At 40.2% G+C, this 13,131-nt stretch overlaps 2 protein-coding genes across 2 annotated transcripts; one reads left to right on the forward strand and one right to left on the reverse strand.

Moving 5' to 3' along the window:
- The first annotated feature begins 464 nt into the window (after positions 1 to 464).
- On the forward strand, positions 465 to 872 carry LOC141702717 (uncharacterized). The gene has a single exon (XM_074506345.1). It carries the CDS (start codon positions 465 to 467, stop codon positions 870 to 872), a length of 408 nt encoding a protein of 135 aa, XP_074362446.1.
- An 11,095-nt stretch (positions 873 to 11,967) lies between these two features.
- Positions 11,968 to 12,687, reverse strand: LOC141702718 (uncharacterized). Its single transcript, XM_074506346.1, has one exon. The coding sequence runs from the start codon at positions 12,685 to 12,687 to the stop codon at positions 11,968 to 11,970; it is 720 nt and encodes a 239-aa protein (XP_074362447.1).
- Positions 12,688 to 13,131: the final 444 nt, after the last annotated feature.

Here is a 13,131-nt window from a genome sequence, read left to right on the forward strand (position 1 = left end):
CATTTTAGGCGGTCCTGAAAACAGAGTCGGACTATCATCCACCGAGACCCATGAAACCGGGTCATCCTCCGAGCTCTAGATACTGTGATTACCACGAAGATATAGGCCACACGACTGAACAATGTTTTCAAATCAGTAACCTCATCGAAGGAAAGATTCACCGAGGGCAGCTTGTGCATTATGTACAACAAGAAGATTCTCCTAGACGTCACAGATGAGATGAAGAAGATCGGGTAATTGAAGTTATCTTTGGTGGCATAGCTGCTGGAGGGCTTTCTCACAACTCCCGAAAAATCTATGCCCGAGAAGTTTTTAATGTCAATCCATCAACAGCTAAACGCCCTTGAGCAAACCCTTCTCCTGTCATTTCCTTCTCAGACGACGATTATCGCCCCGGTCTCATCGAGGGCCTTCAGGATGCCCTTGCCATCACTACTCAAGTAGGAAACAACACAGTTAAAAAAATGATGGTCGATAACGGCAGCTCCGTTGACGTATTATATCACCATGCCTTTTCTCGAATGGACCTCGGCGATCGACGCCTTGAGAATTCTCGAACCCCATTATATGGGTTCACTGGGAACGAAGTACACGTGGTAGGAACTATCGACATGCAGTTTCTTTTCGGTTCTCCCCCGTGCCAAATTTGGAAGATGGTCAAATTTCATGTGATCTGCGCATCCTCTAGTTTCAATGCCATATTGGGTCGAACGAAGATCACCGCCTTACGGGCTATAACTTCCATCTCCCATTTGAAAATGAAGTTCCCTACAGACTTTGGTATAGGAGAAATGGCGGGTGATCAAGCAACAGCTAGAGAATGCTATTTAACCACTGTCTCTCCAAGGAAAAAGACAGACGAGGATCTATAGGTCAACCAAGTGCTTGATATCGACCCAAGGGAACTAGTCGATACACCCACGAGCAGTTCATGCTCTCCTGTCGAAGAAACTGAGGATATAGAAGTATTCAAAGGAAATCCAGATAAAATTACAAGAATTGGCAAAAATCTTCCTGAAGTACTCAAGATAGAAATCAGGAATCTCATCCGAGAGTTCTCTGACATTTTCGCTTGGAACCCAAGAGATATGCCCGGAATACCAGAGGTCGTGGCACAACATTCACTCCATATCTGTAAAAGCATCAGACCCGTATGATAAAAGCACCGAATTTTCTCTACTGAGAAAAGAGCCACCACGAACAAGAGGTCGACAGGCTCCTCGAAGCCGGTTTCATTGAACCAGTGCAATGTCCCACATGGATATCGAACGTGGTCCTGGTCAAGAAAAGCAACGAAAAGTGGAGAATGTGCATTGATTACTCTGATGTCAATAGGGCGTGCCCCAAGGACTTTTACCCTTTATCGAATATCGACCAACTCATTAATGCTACTGCGGGAAATGAACTCCTTTCTTTTATGGACGCCTTTTTAGGATATAATCAAATTAAGATGGACTCCCAAGATTGGCAACAAACTGCGTTCATCACACACCGGGGAGTCTTTGGGTACAGGGTAATGCATTTTGGCTTAATCAATGCGGGTGCCATAACAGATGATGGATAAAATATTCTCCTCACAAATAGGAAGGAAAATGTTGATATATGCCAAGTGTTCGTTCGGTCTTATGGCGGGTAAATTCCTAGGATTCCTGGTCACCCAGAAAGGCATTGAGGCAGACCCAGCTCAGACAAAAGCAATTTTGGAAATGGAAAACCCAAGATCTGTCAAGGATCTACAAAAATTTACCGGATGTATAGCTGCGCTCCGAAGGTTCATTCCTCAATCCTCAAAAAGATGCCTCCCCTTTTTCTCTGCAATGAAGAAAGCTTCCAAATCCCCGTATTTCGAGTGGAACGATGATTGTGAAAAGAATTTCGCAGAGTTAAAAACATTCTTGACGAATCCTCCAGTACTCACCCGGCCCTTAGCTGGCGAGCCATTACGAGTATATATCTCTGCCTCCGATGAAACGGTTGCGGCCGTATTGATCCGTGTCGATGAAGAAAAAGATGTCCTTGTATAATATATTAGTCATTCACTTCGGGACGCAGAAACAAGGTATCCACAAGTCGAAAAGCTTGTATATCCTCTTGTGGTTGTGAGTCAAAAGCTGCGATACTACTTTCAAGCGAGGGAAATCCATGTTCTCACTAATCAACCTCTAAAAAGAATCTTACACAAGCCCGACATAACGGGCAGACTTGCAGCTTGGACAATCGAGTTAAGCCAATTTTATATCGAATACAAACCTCGAACAACGATCAAGGCCCAGGTTCTCTCAGATTTTGTCGCCGAGTCTAGTTTAAGTCCAGGGCACAAAAGCCGGATGACGATCAGTCGCTCCCGTGGCTGTTATTCATAGATGGATCCTTGACATCCAACTCCGGAGGAGCAGAGATAATATTAAACAGTCCGGAGAGATTCAAAATCCAACAAGCACTCAAATTCGGGTTCTCCGCCACAAACAACGTAGCCGAATACGAGGCACTCATCGCAGGACTAAAGCTCGCGGTCGGACTTGAGGCGGAAGTCATCGACATATTCGGAGATTCTCAGTTGGTCTCTAAGAAAATAAGTGGAGACCTCTAGACACATAATGAAAGGATGGCCCAATACCGGACACGAACACAATAGCTACTTAAGAAATTCTCTTCATGACGAGTGTCGAATGTCGACAGAGAGGAAAACCAATGGGCTGACTCCCTGGCCAAGCTGGCGTCATCCAGTCTACCCATTAACCCCGGTCTGATATATGTCGATATCTTAGAGGCTCCCTCTATCGACGAAACATCTGTCAATCAGATCCAGATTAACCTCGACTAGCGCCAACCTCTCCTCGACTATATCATCGACAATAAACTTCCTGAGCATAAAACTGAGGCTCGCACACTCATATTCAAAGCCATAAACTATTGCGTTGTGGGCTCGTCATTATATCGATGCGCCCTATCTGATCCACTACTCCGTTGCTTATCTCCAGAGGAAGCCCTCCAAGCAATTGTCGAGGTGCACAGCGGCATATGTGGCGAGCATCTTGGGGGGAAGAACTTAGCCCTTAAAGTGATCAAACAAGGACTATACTGGCCCACAGTTCGAAATGATTGTGAGGATTATGTCAAAAATTTCCAAGCATGTCAATTCCACGGGAGTGTAAGTCGTCGGCCCACGACCGAGCTAAACTCGATAATTTGTCCGTGTCCCTTTTTCCAGTGGGGAATAGATATTGTGGGTCCCTTCCCAAAGTCCAGAAATCAATGTCAATATATTGTGGTCGCTGTTTACTATACAACTATATGGGTCGAGGCAAAGCCCCTCTCCAAGATTCGAGAAAAGGAAATGATAGAATTTTTTATGGAACATATCGTCTTTCGCTTCAGGGTTCCCAGAATCCTAGTTTCTGATAATGGCACACAATATATGGGTGCACAGTTCGAGAAGGCTCTACATGACCTAAAAATTCAACATGTCAAGGCATATGTAGCATATCCTCAAACTAATGGGCTCGCAGAGGTAAAAAAATAGAACCATTCTGCAAGGTCTGAAGAAAAAAATTGAAGAGATACCCCGTTGTTGGGTCGATGAACTCCCAAATGTGTTATGATCATATAGAACAACTCCTCGAAGCACAATATGCGAAACTCCCTTCCGCCTCGCATACGGCGTTGACGCTGTCCTACCCGTTGAGATAAGTTTAATCTCCCCACGGGTCGAGGTATTCGATCCCATTCTCTCGCTCGAGGGTTTGCGCCTTCACAACGACCTACTTGAAGAAATAAGGGAAGAAGCCCGAATTCAGATAATCGCACAGCAAGAAAAAACCGCAAGGTACTTCAATAAAAAGGTCAAGCCCAAGTGCCTTAAAGTCGATGACCTTGTCCTCAGGGACTCCGCGGTGTCACAACCCACCATTTCAGGAAAATTTAAACCAACATGGGAGGGTCCCTATCGGGTCTCGAAGGTGGTAAGTGTGGGGACCTATGAACTTTCTCATCTCGACGACCGGCCTATCAAAAATGCCTGGAATGGGATTCATCTCAAAAAGTTCTATCAGTAGTTTACTTTTGTCTGTAGTTCGATATCCTGAGGCAGTTTATGCCATACCAAAGACAAACCCTCGATGTAATGAGGGTCATTATGAGACTCCCATCGAGGGGTGATTAAATTATGATAATGAATGCTATTAACTTATATCGAAAAGCAAAGAGTACCCACATCCAGTTACTTTATCTCCTACAGAAACGGTAAAAGCAGAAGTTACTCCAAATCGATTTAAGTCAAAATAAGTAAGGAAAAACCATTTCATTTATATAATACAAAAAAAGGGGGAAGGTGGGGGAAGAAATTCTTCGCAAACACAAAAAGGATATACAACATCTCATGATATTCTAGTTTGATGTACAACATGTTTAAACACTTAACAAGTTGGATAAATCAAATCAAAGACTTTTGTTTCATACAAAAAGCAAAGACTGTAGTAGAAGATCCAATCGAAAATAGTCTTAATTCATAGCAGTCTTAGAGACTGCATTAATTAAATTTTAAGCAATCTTAAAGCATAATTCAAACCCATCATCCAGAGAAATCAACAGAATACTTAAGTTCACAGAAACTGAGAACAAAATAAAAATATTTAGTCTATTACAAAAGCCAATGGGGCATTCCCCGCCTTCATGAATCACCAACCTTTGAGGCAGCAAGGTCTCGCAGGTAGTCTTCAAAGGCGTGCCCCTCGACACTAAAACCAGCCTCCTCCATCCTACGTACGCATCTGCCATAACCGTCACCCAAAGCATCGGCAATCTCTTCCACGCCCTTCTGTACCTCAAGCTTCAAGTTCTCATTCTCCTCCACTATCAGCTTATAAGAGCTGTTCAACCCATCGACCTGTCGGTCCAGACCCTGACGCTTAGTCTTCTCCTCATCACGCTCCTTTTTAACTTCCCGAAGTCGACCCACGAGCTCCTGAACCCTGTTGCTAAGTGTCTACTAAACAAATCCCATCTCCCCAAATTTCTTCGATAGCGCAGTGTTGGCATTAGCCAGATCACTCGCTCTCTTCTCAAGCTCTGAGAAACTAACTTCGGCCTTCTTCTTTTCCCCCTTAAGAGCCGTAATCTCAGCCTCCAACTTCGCACGAACTTCTCCATCGACGTCAGCTCTATAGTCCTCCATAATGTGCATTAAATCGGAAAGAAACTGCAGAAAAATGTCAAGTGGTGCATAACATGCAGTTAACAAAAACAACGTCAATAAAAAAAGGGGGAAGAAGTAAGCAAAATACGCATACCCGTCCAACTCGACTCTTGCATCGATCAGCGAGATCCTCGCGGCTTCGACCCTCATACGCCACCGCATCCTGAGGTAGATTAAAAATCTTAAGTGCCCTCAAGGGCACAGTGGATCCTCCTGTCCATCGTTCGGTGGGCTGAATCTCGACCTTAACTGCTTCTTTCTTAGATCGGGGGTCGACTGTGTTCCCCATCAAAACCCTATTACCAACGACTGTCAATATTTTGTTTACACCCTCAACAACAGCCTCTCGATCACCAACGGGACCCTCATCTTCCTCCCATCAAAGACGCTTATGAGGGTTAGCCTCAACAGGAACAACATCTGACATAACCTTGTCATGATCCTCGACCACCTTATTTCCATGGTCATCGAGCAACTCTATAGAAACAGAATGATTGGCACCAGACGGACTAGGTCTAGCTGCATCAGTAGACTTCCATGTAGCACGTTGTAGCAAAAGCAACATATCTTTGTCCATCTCTTTTCGAACCCCGCTGTCTAAAACTTTCTTCAAAGAAGCTCCTGCTACTGAAACACAGAATAAGAAAAAGAGGATCAGATACGCTGTATATATACAGTAAAAAAACAAAAAACGATAAAAAAGGGGGGAGGGGAAGGATAACAGAAACAAAACAAATAAGATAAAGGCAACAACAAACAGACATCCCCCTTACAGTCGTGCATTTCCAAAAAGCTAGAATCTTTCAAATCTAAGTGAGTATATAACAATCTTGACCCATGAAATTCATCGAGATACGCGGTGTCGTGCTTCTCCAAGTTATTTAGGTCATCTATCGTATCCTGACTAACCTTCCCACTTGGTTTCACAAACTCCAAGTCAGGACCCCCAACATACAACCACTTGGCATGATAACCAGAGTTCGAAGACCTAACACTAACAATCTTAATCCTCTTATATCGAGAGTCGAAGTACACCTGCCCGTCGTGGAAACGAACACCATATATAGAGAAAAATAATTTTAGAGTTGGCAGTCAACCCTTATCACAACATAATGCAACGAACCCGCTAAGCTGAGCAATAGAGTTCGGCGTTAACTGTCCAAGGCCGCACCCGATGGCCTCATACATCATCAGGAAGAAAGGATGCATCGGCAACCGAAGTCCAAACTGAAACATAATCATCGTTATGCCATGCATCCCGAACTCTGGCATCATCCAGACTCTTTCATCAGCTGTCAACACCCGGTACCGATAACCATTTGAAAAGTCAGTGTAACTTTTCAACTGACTCGCAGGAGGGTCTTTGGTGATATAATAGCTAAGATAATTCAAACTGGACTTACCCTCGAACTCGACCCTACCCAATTGAAGGCTCTCCTCGAATACCCTATTCCTAAAGTCTAGGGTGCGAGGGCTTAGGGGAGGAGAGGGAAGAGGACCATCGAGGATACCTTTTAAAAAATCATCACCCGCCAGAAAACCAAAAGACCCGCACTGACCTAAATCCAGAATTTCCAAGTTACCCAAATTCAAAACAGACTCTTCATCGCCCTCTTCTAATGGCCTCTTCCCAGGGTCTCGATTAGAAGCACTACTCGCAGACGACGACGAAGAAAAATCGGCCATCTCAAATTTTTAAACTACGGATAAGACGACAGACACACACGGGTAGAAAGGAAAAAGAGAAAGAAATGATGCTACGCGAAGAGAAAGAGGATGACTTACAGGGAGGTTGTGAACGGAGAGCGTGCAACAGCGGTTAATTCCTTTTTTGATGGCCTTGGAGGAAGCCGAAGAGTCCAGTCCGCCAATCTGCAAAGAAACTCAAAAAAATAAATTTTAAAAAATATATAAGGGTTCAACCCCATTTGAAGGGGTTGGCTAATTGATTAAAGAAAGTTCCTACGAAGATGGGACCAAGAATGTCAATAATAAAAGTATATACAAGATGGACGAGATAGAGTTAAAGTTCGGATCAGATTTTTGAATGTCCTTATTGCATGATCAAAGACTGCAACCTTAAGCAGGGCAAGACAATTGGGATTGGAAAGGTACTTAAAGAGAAGCTTGGATGAAACAGATAAACTTCGTGATCAATAAATGAGCGTTATGATAATGATAGTACTCAAAAACAGAGTTCCCTCCCTTTTTTACCTATTGAACCTGCGGATAAAAATATAATAGTTACATGCAGGACAGAGCATTATGAAACTGATAATGGTCAGAAACAGATTGTTGTCCTTATTCTCCCAATTAAATATGTGGATAATTACTTTGTTGCACGCAGGGAGTCAGAAAAAAATATATGGTGGACTTCCGAAATATAATCCACTATCCCATATCCATAATGGAGGTAACATATGAAACCTGAAGCTGAAAAACCTATTGTTATCAATGGATGGTCATAATTTCCAACATACATATAGTGTTGAAAGATGCTGGTCTATATATGGAGGCAGTGGTCGTAAATCAAAAGATGAATGGACAATGCAGGGGTATCAACCCACTAAGTTTCATCCTTTGTGAAACTATAAGAGTCAAATATGTTTTGTTATAGTAGAATTTAACAAAGATTGGACTGGTTTTGGTTATGCAAAGGAAGTTTGCTAAAAGGTTTAAAATGGATTTTCATGGAATCTGAGGCCGGAAAAAGGCAAGAGATAAAGGAGACAAGCTATATGCTTGGATTGCAAGAGAATTGGAATAAGATAAAATGATAAAATGGGGAATATTTGAAGAAGAAGGCATATCTTAATAGTAATTTAAAAAATTGTAAAAAAAGAAAAAGATAAAAGAGGCAACGTTATCCGGAAACCTAATTAATTCTCTGAAATGAAGGAGAAACATTTTGAAGGATTGAGAAGACTATAACCAAAACTAAAGCTACCTTAGTGAATGTATTAAGGCAGAGGAAGATATAGTTAAAGCTTATATGAACCCTGAAGGTATGAACCTCGGTTGCAAGATACTTTGGTTCTAGGTTATGGCTATAGTTTCTTATCACTGACTATTCTTATATTTTTGTTGGCTCTGCTTAAATTCTTCATTATATAACTTTGAAGTTTCATTAATTGCATAAGGTTATGCATTTGTGGCTCTGAAGAAATACATAGCCATTGTTTACATTCAAGCTAATTAACAAATCACAAACATTATCTCTCAAGAATGCATCTATCAACCTTAGTTTAATACAGCTGAATGGTGATGATTATATAGAATCTAACTAACAGAAATGTAACTAACTCTCTATAAAAGACTATTTTATACTTGGCACTATATGTAGAATTACACTAATAACCCCTTGACTTAATCTGTTGACTTCAGTCTGTTGACTTCGGTATTACTCCCCCCCCAAGCTTGCTGTGTTGCTGAAGAAGAATCAGCCACATCAAGCTTGTTAGAACCAGAAGCTACACCAAGCTTGTTCATTAAATAAGCATGTTATTTTGCAGACAACTTCTTAGTGAACATTTCTGCAACCTGAGCATAAGAAGGAACATGCCTAGTAACAATTTCTTCAAAAGCCACCTTATATCTGATATAGTGACAGTCAACTTCCACATGCTTTGTCCGTTCATGAAGAACTGGATTAGCTGCAATTGCCAATGCAGCTTGATTATCACAGTTAAGGACAATAGGAGGTAATTCTGTCAACCCCATGTCATGCAACAAAGCTGATAACCAAGTCACCTCACAACTAGCCAATGCCATAGACATGTATTCAACCTCTGCACTTGATCTGGCCACCACACTTTGCTTCTTCATTTTCCAAGAAATTGGAGATGCTCCCAGCAAAATACAAAATCCCGATGTTGACTTTCTAGAAAATGCACAACTGGCCCAATCTGAATCACAGTATACAGTTAAATGTGCAGCTGACTTGCTTTCAAACAAAATTCCTTGACCAGGATTACCAGCTAAATACCTCAACAACCTTTTTGCTGCTTGCATATGATCTGTTATTGGTTGCTGCATATACTATATATGAATATGAACAACATACACTATATCAGGTCTGGTTACAGTAAGATATATGAGTTTGCCTAAAAGTTTCTGATAAGGTTGTGGATCAGATAACTTCTCCCCTTTATCAAGTGTGAGCTTAAGATGAGTTTCCATTGGAATAGTGCTAGGCTTTACTCCAGACATATGAAATTCTTTCAACAGATCCAAAACATACTTCTTTTGTGATACAAAGAAACCATCAATGGATCTATGTATCTCCAAACCAAGAAAATACTTGACTTCACCCAAATCTTTCATATAAAAATGTTCAGAGAGCATAGATTTCAGCCAAGTAATTACAGAGATTGAATTTCCCACTATCAGAAGATTATCAACATATACCAAAGTAATTATTATAGTATCCTCATTAGCTTTGATGAACAAACTATAATCTGATTTAGATTGCTTTAATCCATTATCTAGAAGAGTAGTAGAAAGTTTACTAAACCAGCACCTAGGTGCCTGTTTAAGCCCATACAGACTCTTGATTAGTTTACAAACTAACCTTGCACCACTAAGAATCTTTGTACCAACACTTGTATTTATAATTCTTGATCCCCATCCAGTACAACCTTGAGGAAAGTTCATGTAAACTTCTTCCATAAGATCTCCATGGAGAAAAGCATTTGTCACATCCATCTGCAGAGTATGCCAATTTTGTATAGCTGTTACAGCCAGTAATTTCCTCACAATTTCCATTTTTGCAACAGGAGCAAACGTCTCCCCATAATCAATTCCATACTGCTGATTGCAGCGAAGAATAACCAATCTGCTTTTAAATCTATCAATTGCACCATTGGCCTTAAACTTTATTTTATACAACCATTTGGAATTGATGGCATGTTTACCAGGAGGCAACTCTATGATTTTCCAAGTGCCATTGTTTTCAAGAGCTTCTAGCTCAACATTCATAGCCTCAATCCAATGCCGATGTTGAACTGTTTGCTTGAAATTTACTGGATCAACCTGTGTAGTAACTGAGGTGAGAAAACAAGCAAAATTTGATTCAATAGGTTGATCAATCACTGCTGACGCACTTTGCATTGGTGATTCATCCAAGTTTGATACATAAGAATCCATCCATACTGGTTGTTTTCTAACCCTTGAAGATCTCCAAGATGTGACATCAGGAGTATGGTTCTCCTATGAATCTGTATCTGCATCACCTTGACTTTGTGAATTATCTTGATTTTGTGTGGGCTCTTGGTTAAAATCAAGGAAGTCATCATATGACACCACTGGTTGAGTAGAAGGCATTGTGACAGGTAAAGGCTGCAAATATGTATCACTGCCAGAAGTTTTGTTGAATGGAAAAATATCTTCTTTAAAACTCACATCTCTGGATATGAACACAGTCTTGGTCAATATGTTGAGAAGCTTGAAGCCTTTCTGAGTTGACGGATATCCCAAAAATATACAAGGCACTCCTCTGGCTTCAAACTTGTCTATATGTACTCCAGGGTTTGCAGCAAATGCCAGATAACCAAATGACTTCAAATCCTCATATGGTGGCTTTTTATGATAAATCACTTCATATGGAGATTTGTTATTCAACACAGAAGAAGGAAACATATTCATAATATGAACAGAGGTTAAAACACACTCACCCCAATACTCTATACCTAAACCAGATTGAAATTTCAATGCTATGGCCATTTCAAGTATATATCTATGCCTCCTCTCTATCCTTGCATTCTGCTGTGGTTTATAAGGAATTGAAGTTTGATGCACAATACCTTTCTCAGCATAGAATTGACAACAATATGAATCTTTAAACTCCAGAGCATTATCAGTTCTCAAAGTATGAATACTCAGACTAAAATATTTCTCAGGATAAGCATAAAAAGCCTTAAAGCTGACCAGAAAATCAGAATTGTTTTGCAAAAGATATACCCATACCATTCTTGAACAGTCATCTACCAGAGTCAAAAAATAACTATATTTAACTCTAGTTTTGACTCTATATGGTCCCCAAATGTCAGCATGTATCAACTGAAATGGTACTTTTGAATGAGACTCACTTAATGCAAATGGCTTCTTTGTAAACCTAGCCATTGGACAAGTTACACAAACATGAGAATGTACTGTTGATACCTGTTTCTGAATACAAGGAATAGACATGATTTTAACTTGAGGAGCATGACCAAGCCTGTTATGCCATACTGCATAGTCTTTAACTTTTGACATATCTGACTGTAAATGATTGCATTCCTTATTATTTTCAGACAAATAGTACAATCCATTCTTCAGTTGTCCTATGCCTTTCACCTTTTTTGTGATGAATGCACAATTAGACACTTCTTTGGATAAAACATGACTTGACAACTATTATCTTAAGCCAACTTATGTATAGATAAAAGATTATGATTAAATGCTGGAACACACAACACTCCTTTCAGCTTCAAACCATTGTCCATATGAACATCCCCAATGTGAGATATAACAACAGTATCTCTTGTAGGCAGTTTAATAGTATAGGGAGAAGGAGCCACTTTCATATTGGACAATAAATCAAGCGTAGCTGTCATATGATCTGTGGCTCCAGATTCCATTATCCAGTTTTCTGAAACTTCTGTATGAATTTTTGCCATTCCAGAGAAAGGACTATCTACTTCTTCTTCATCCCTTTTTACTGGCAACATTCTCAGCAATTGTTCCAGTTGTTTACTGGTTATCATAACATTCTCATCAGCCACGTTCTCATCATCTTAAACAGATGTAGAGTTTTCCATCCTTCGGTTGTTACTTCTCCCTGATTGCCATCTACCAGAAACATTTCCAATCTTTGATGTAAAATTCTTCCTGTATGTGTTGTGCCATTTTGGATAACCAATAATGGTCCAATAATTGTCTTTACTATGTCCTCTACCTCCACACTCAATACACCTTTCTGAACTACCGGATCCATTACTGTTTCCATGATTACCTCCTTTGCTATACATTACAGCTATTTCACTACTCTGACCCACAGTCATTTTTAATGTTTCTCTCTGTGTCTCTTCTTGTTGAATCACAGAACAAGCCATTTCCACACTTGGAAATGGATCCATCATTAACAATTGACTCCTATGAGCCCCATACTCATCATCTAAACCATTCAAAAACTGAAACAACTTTGCTTCTTGTTTCCGTACATCTAAAGTCTTCATTAATACTCTAATTTCATCTGTTAGAGTGGTAATTACAGGCAAGGCATTCATATCTTCCAATTCTGACCAGATGATACTCATAGCAGTATAATATTCAAGAAGTGATACTCCATTTTGTTTCAGATTAAACAAATCTCTACACAGTTTATACTTCCTAGATCCATTCACAACTTGAAATCGTTTTTCCAGTATTTTCCACGCATCACTAGCATTATTAACAAACAATATCGAGTTCTTAATAGAATCTGAGACATTATTATAAATCCAAGCAATTACCATGTTATTACACGTATCTCATTGAACGCCATCAGTTCCACCTGTAGAACTTCGCAGCTCGCTTCCAGTAACGATCCCTAGCTTTCGCTTTGATGACAATTGAATTTCCATGGATCTTTTCCAGGTTCTGTAATCACTTGCTCCTTGTAATTTAATCACATTGATAGATGTAGGTCCATCACTCGGATGCATAAATAATATCCACAAATGAAAATCTACTACTTGACGCCATTGTTACGCTTTTCAAGCTCAAAATCAATAGATTGTTGACGAAAACTTTAACTTCTTCAAGATCTAATGTATGTACGAACTAAATCAGCTCTAATTGAACAACAACAGCTCTGATACCATGAAGAAATGCATAGCCATTGTTTATATTCAAGCTAATTAACAAATCACAAACATTATCTCTCAAGAATGCATCTATCAACCTTAGTTTATTACATC

Source organism: Apium graveolens, unplaced genomic scaffold (assembly GCF_009905375.1).
Source record: "Apium graveolens cultivar Ventura unplaced genomic scaffold, ASM990537v1 ctg558, whole genome shotgun sequence".
NCBI classification, from domain to species: Eukaryota; Viridiplantae; Streptophyta; class Magnoliopsida; order Apiales; family Apiaceae; genus Apium; species Apium graveolens.

What these genes read in the sequence shown, in the direction of transcription:
- LOC141702717 (XM_074506345.1), top strand. Translation starts at nt 465, where the DNA reads ATGATGGTCGATAACGGCAGCTCCGTTGACGTATTATATCACCATGCC.
- LOC141702718 (XM_074506346.1), bottom strand. Translation starts at nt 12,687, where the DNA reads ATGGTAATTGCTTGGATTTATAATAATGTCTCAGATTCTATTAAGAAC.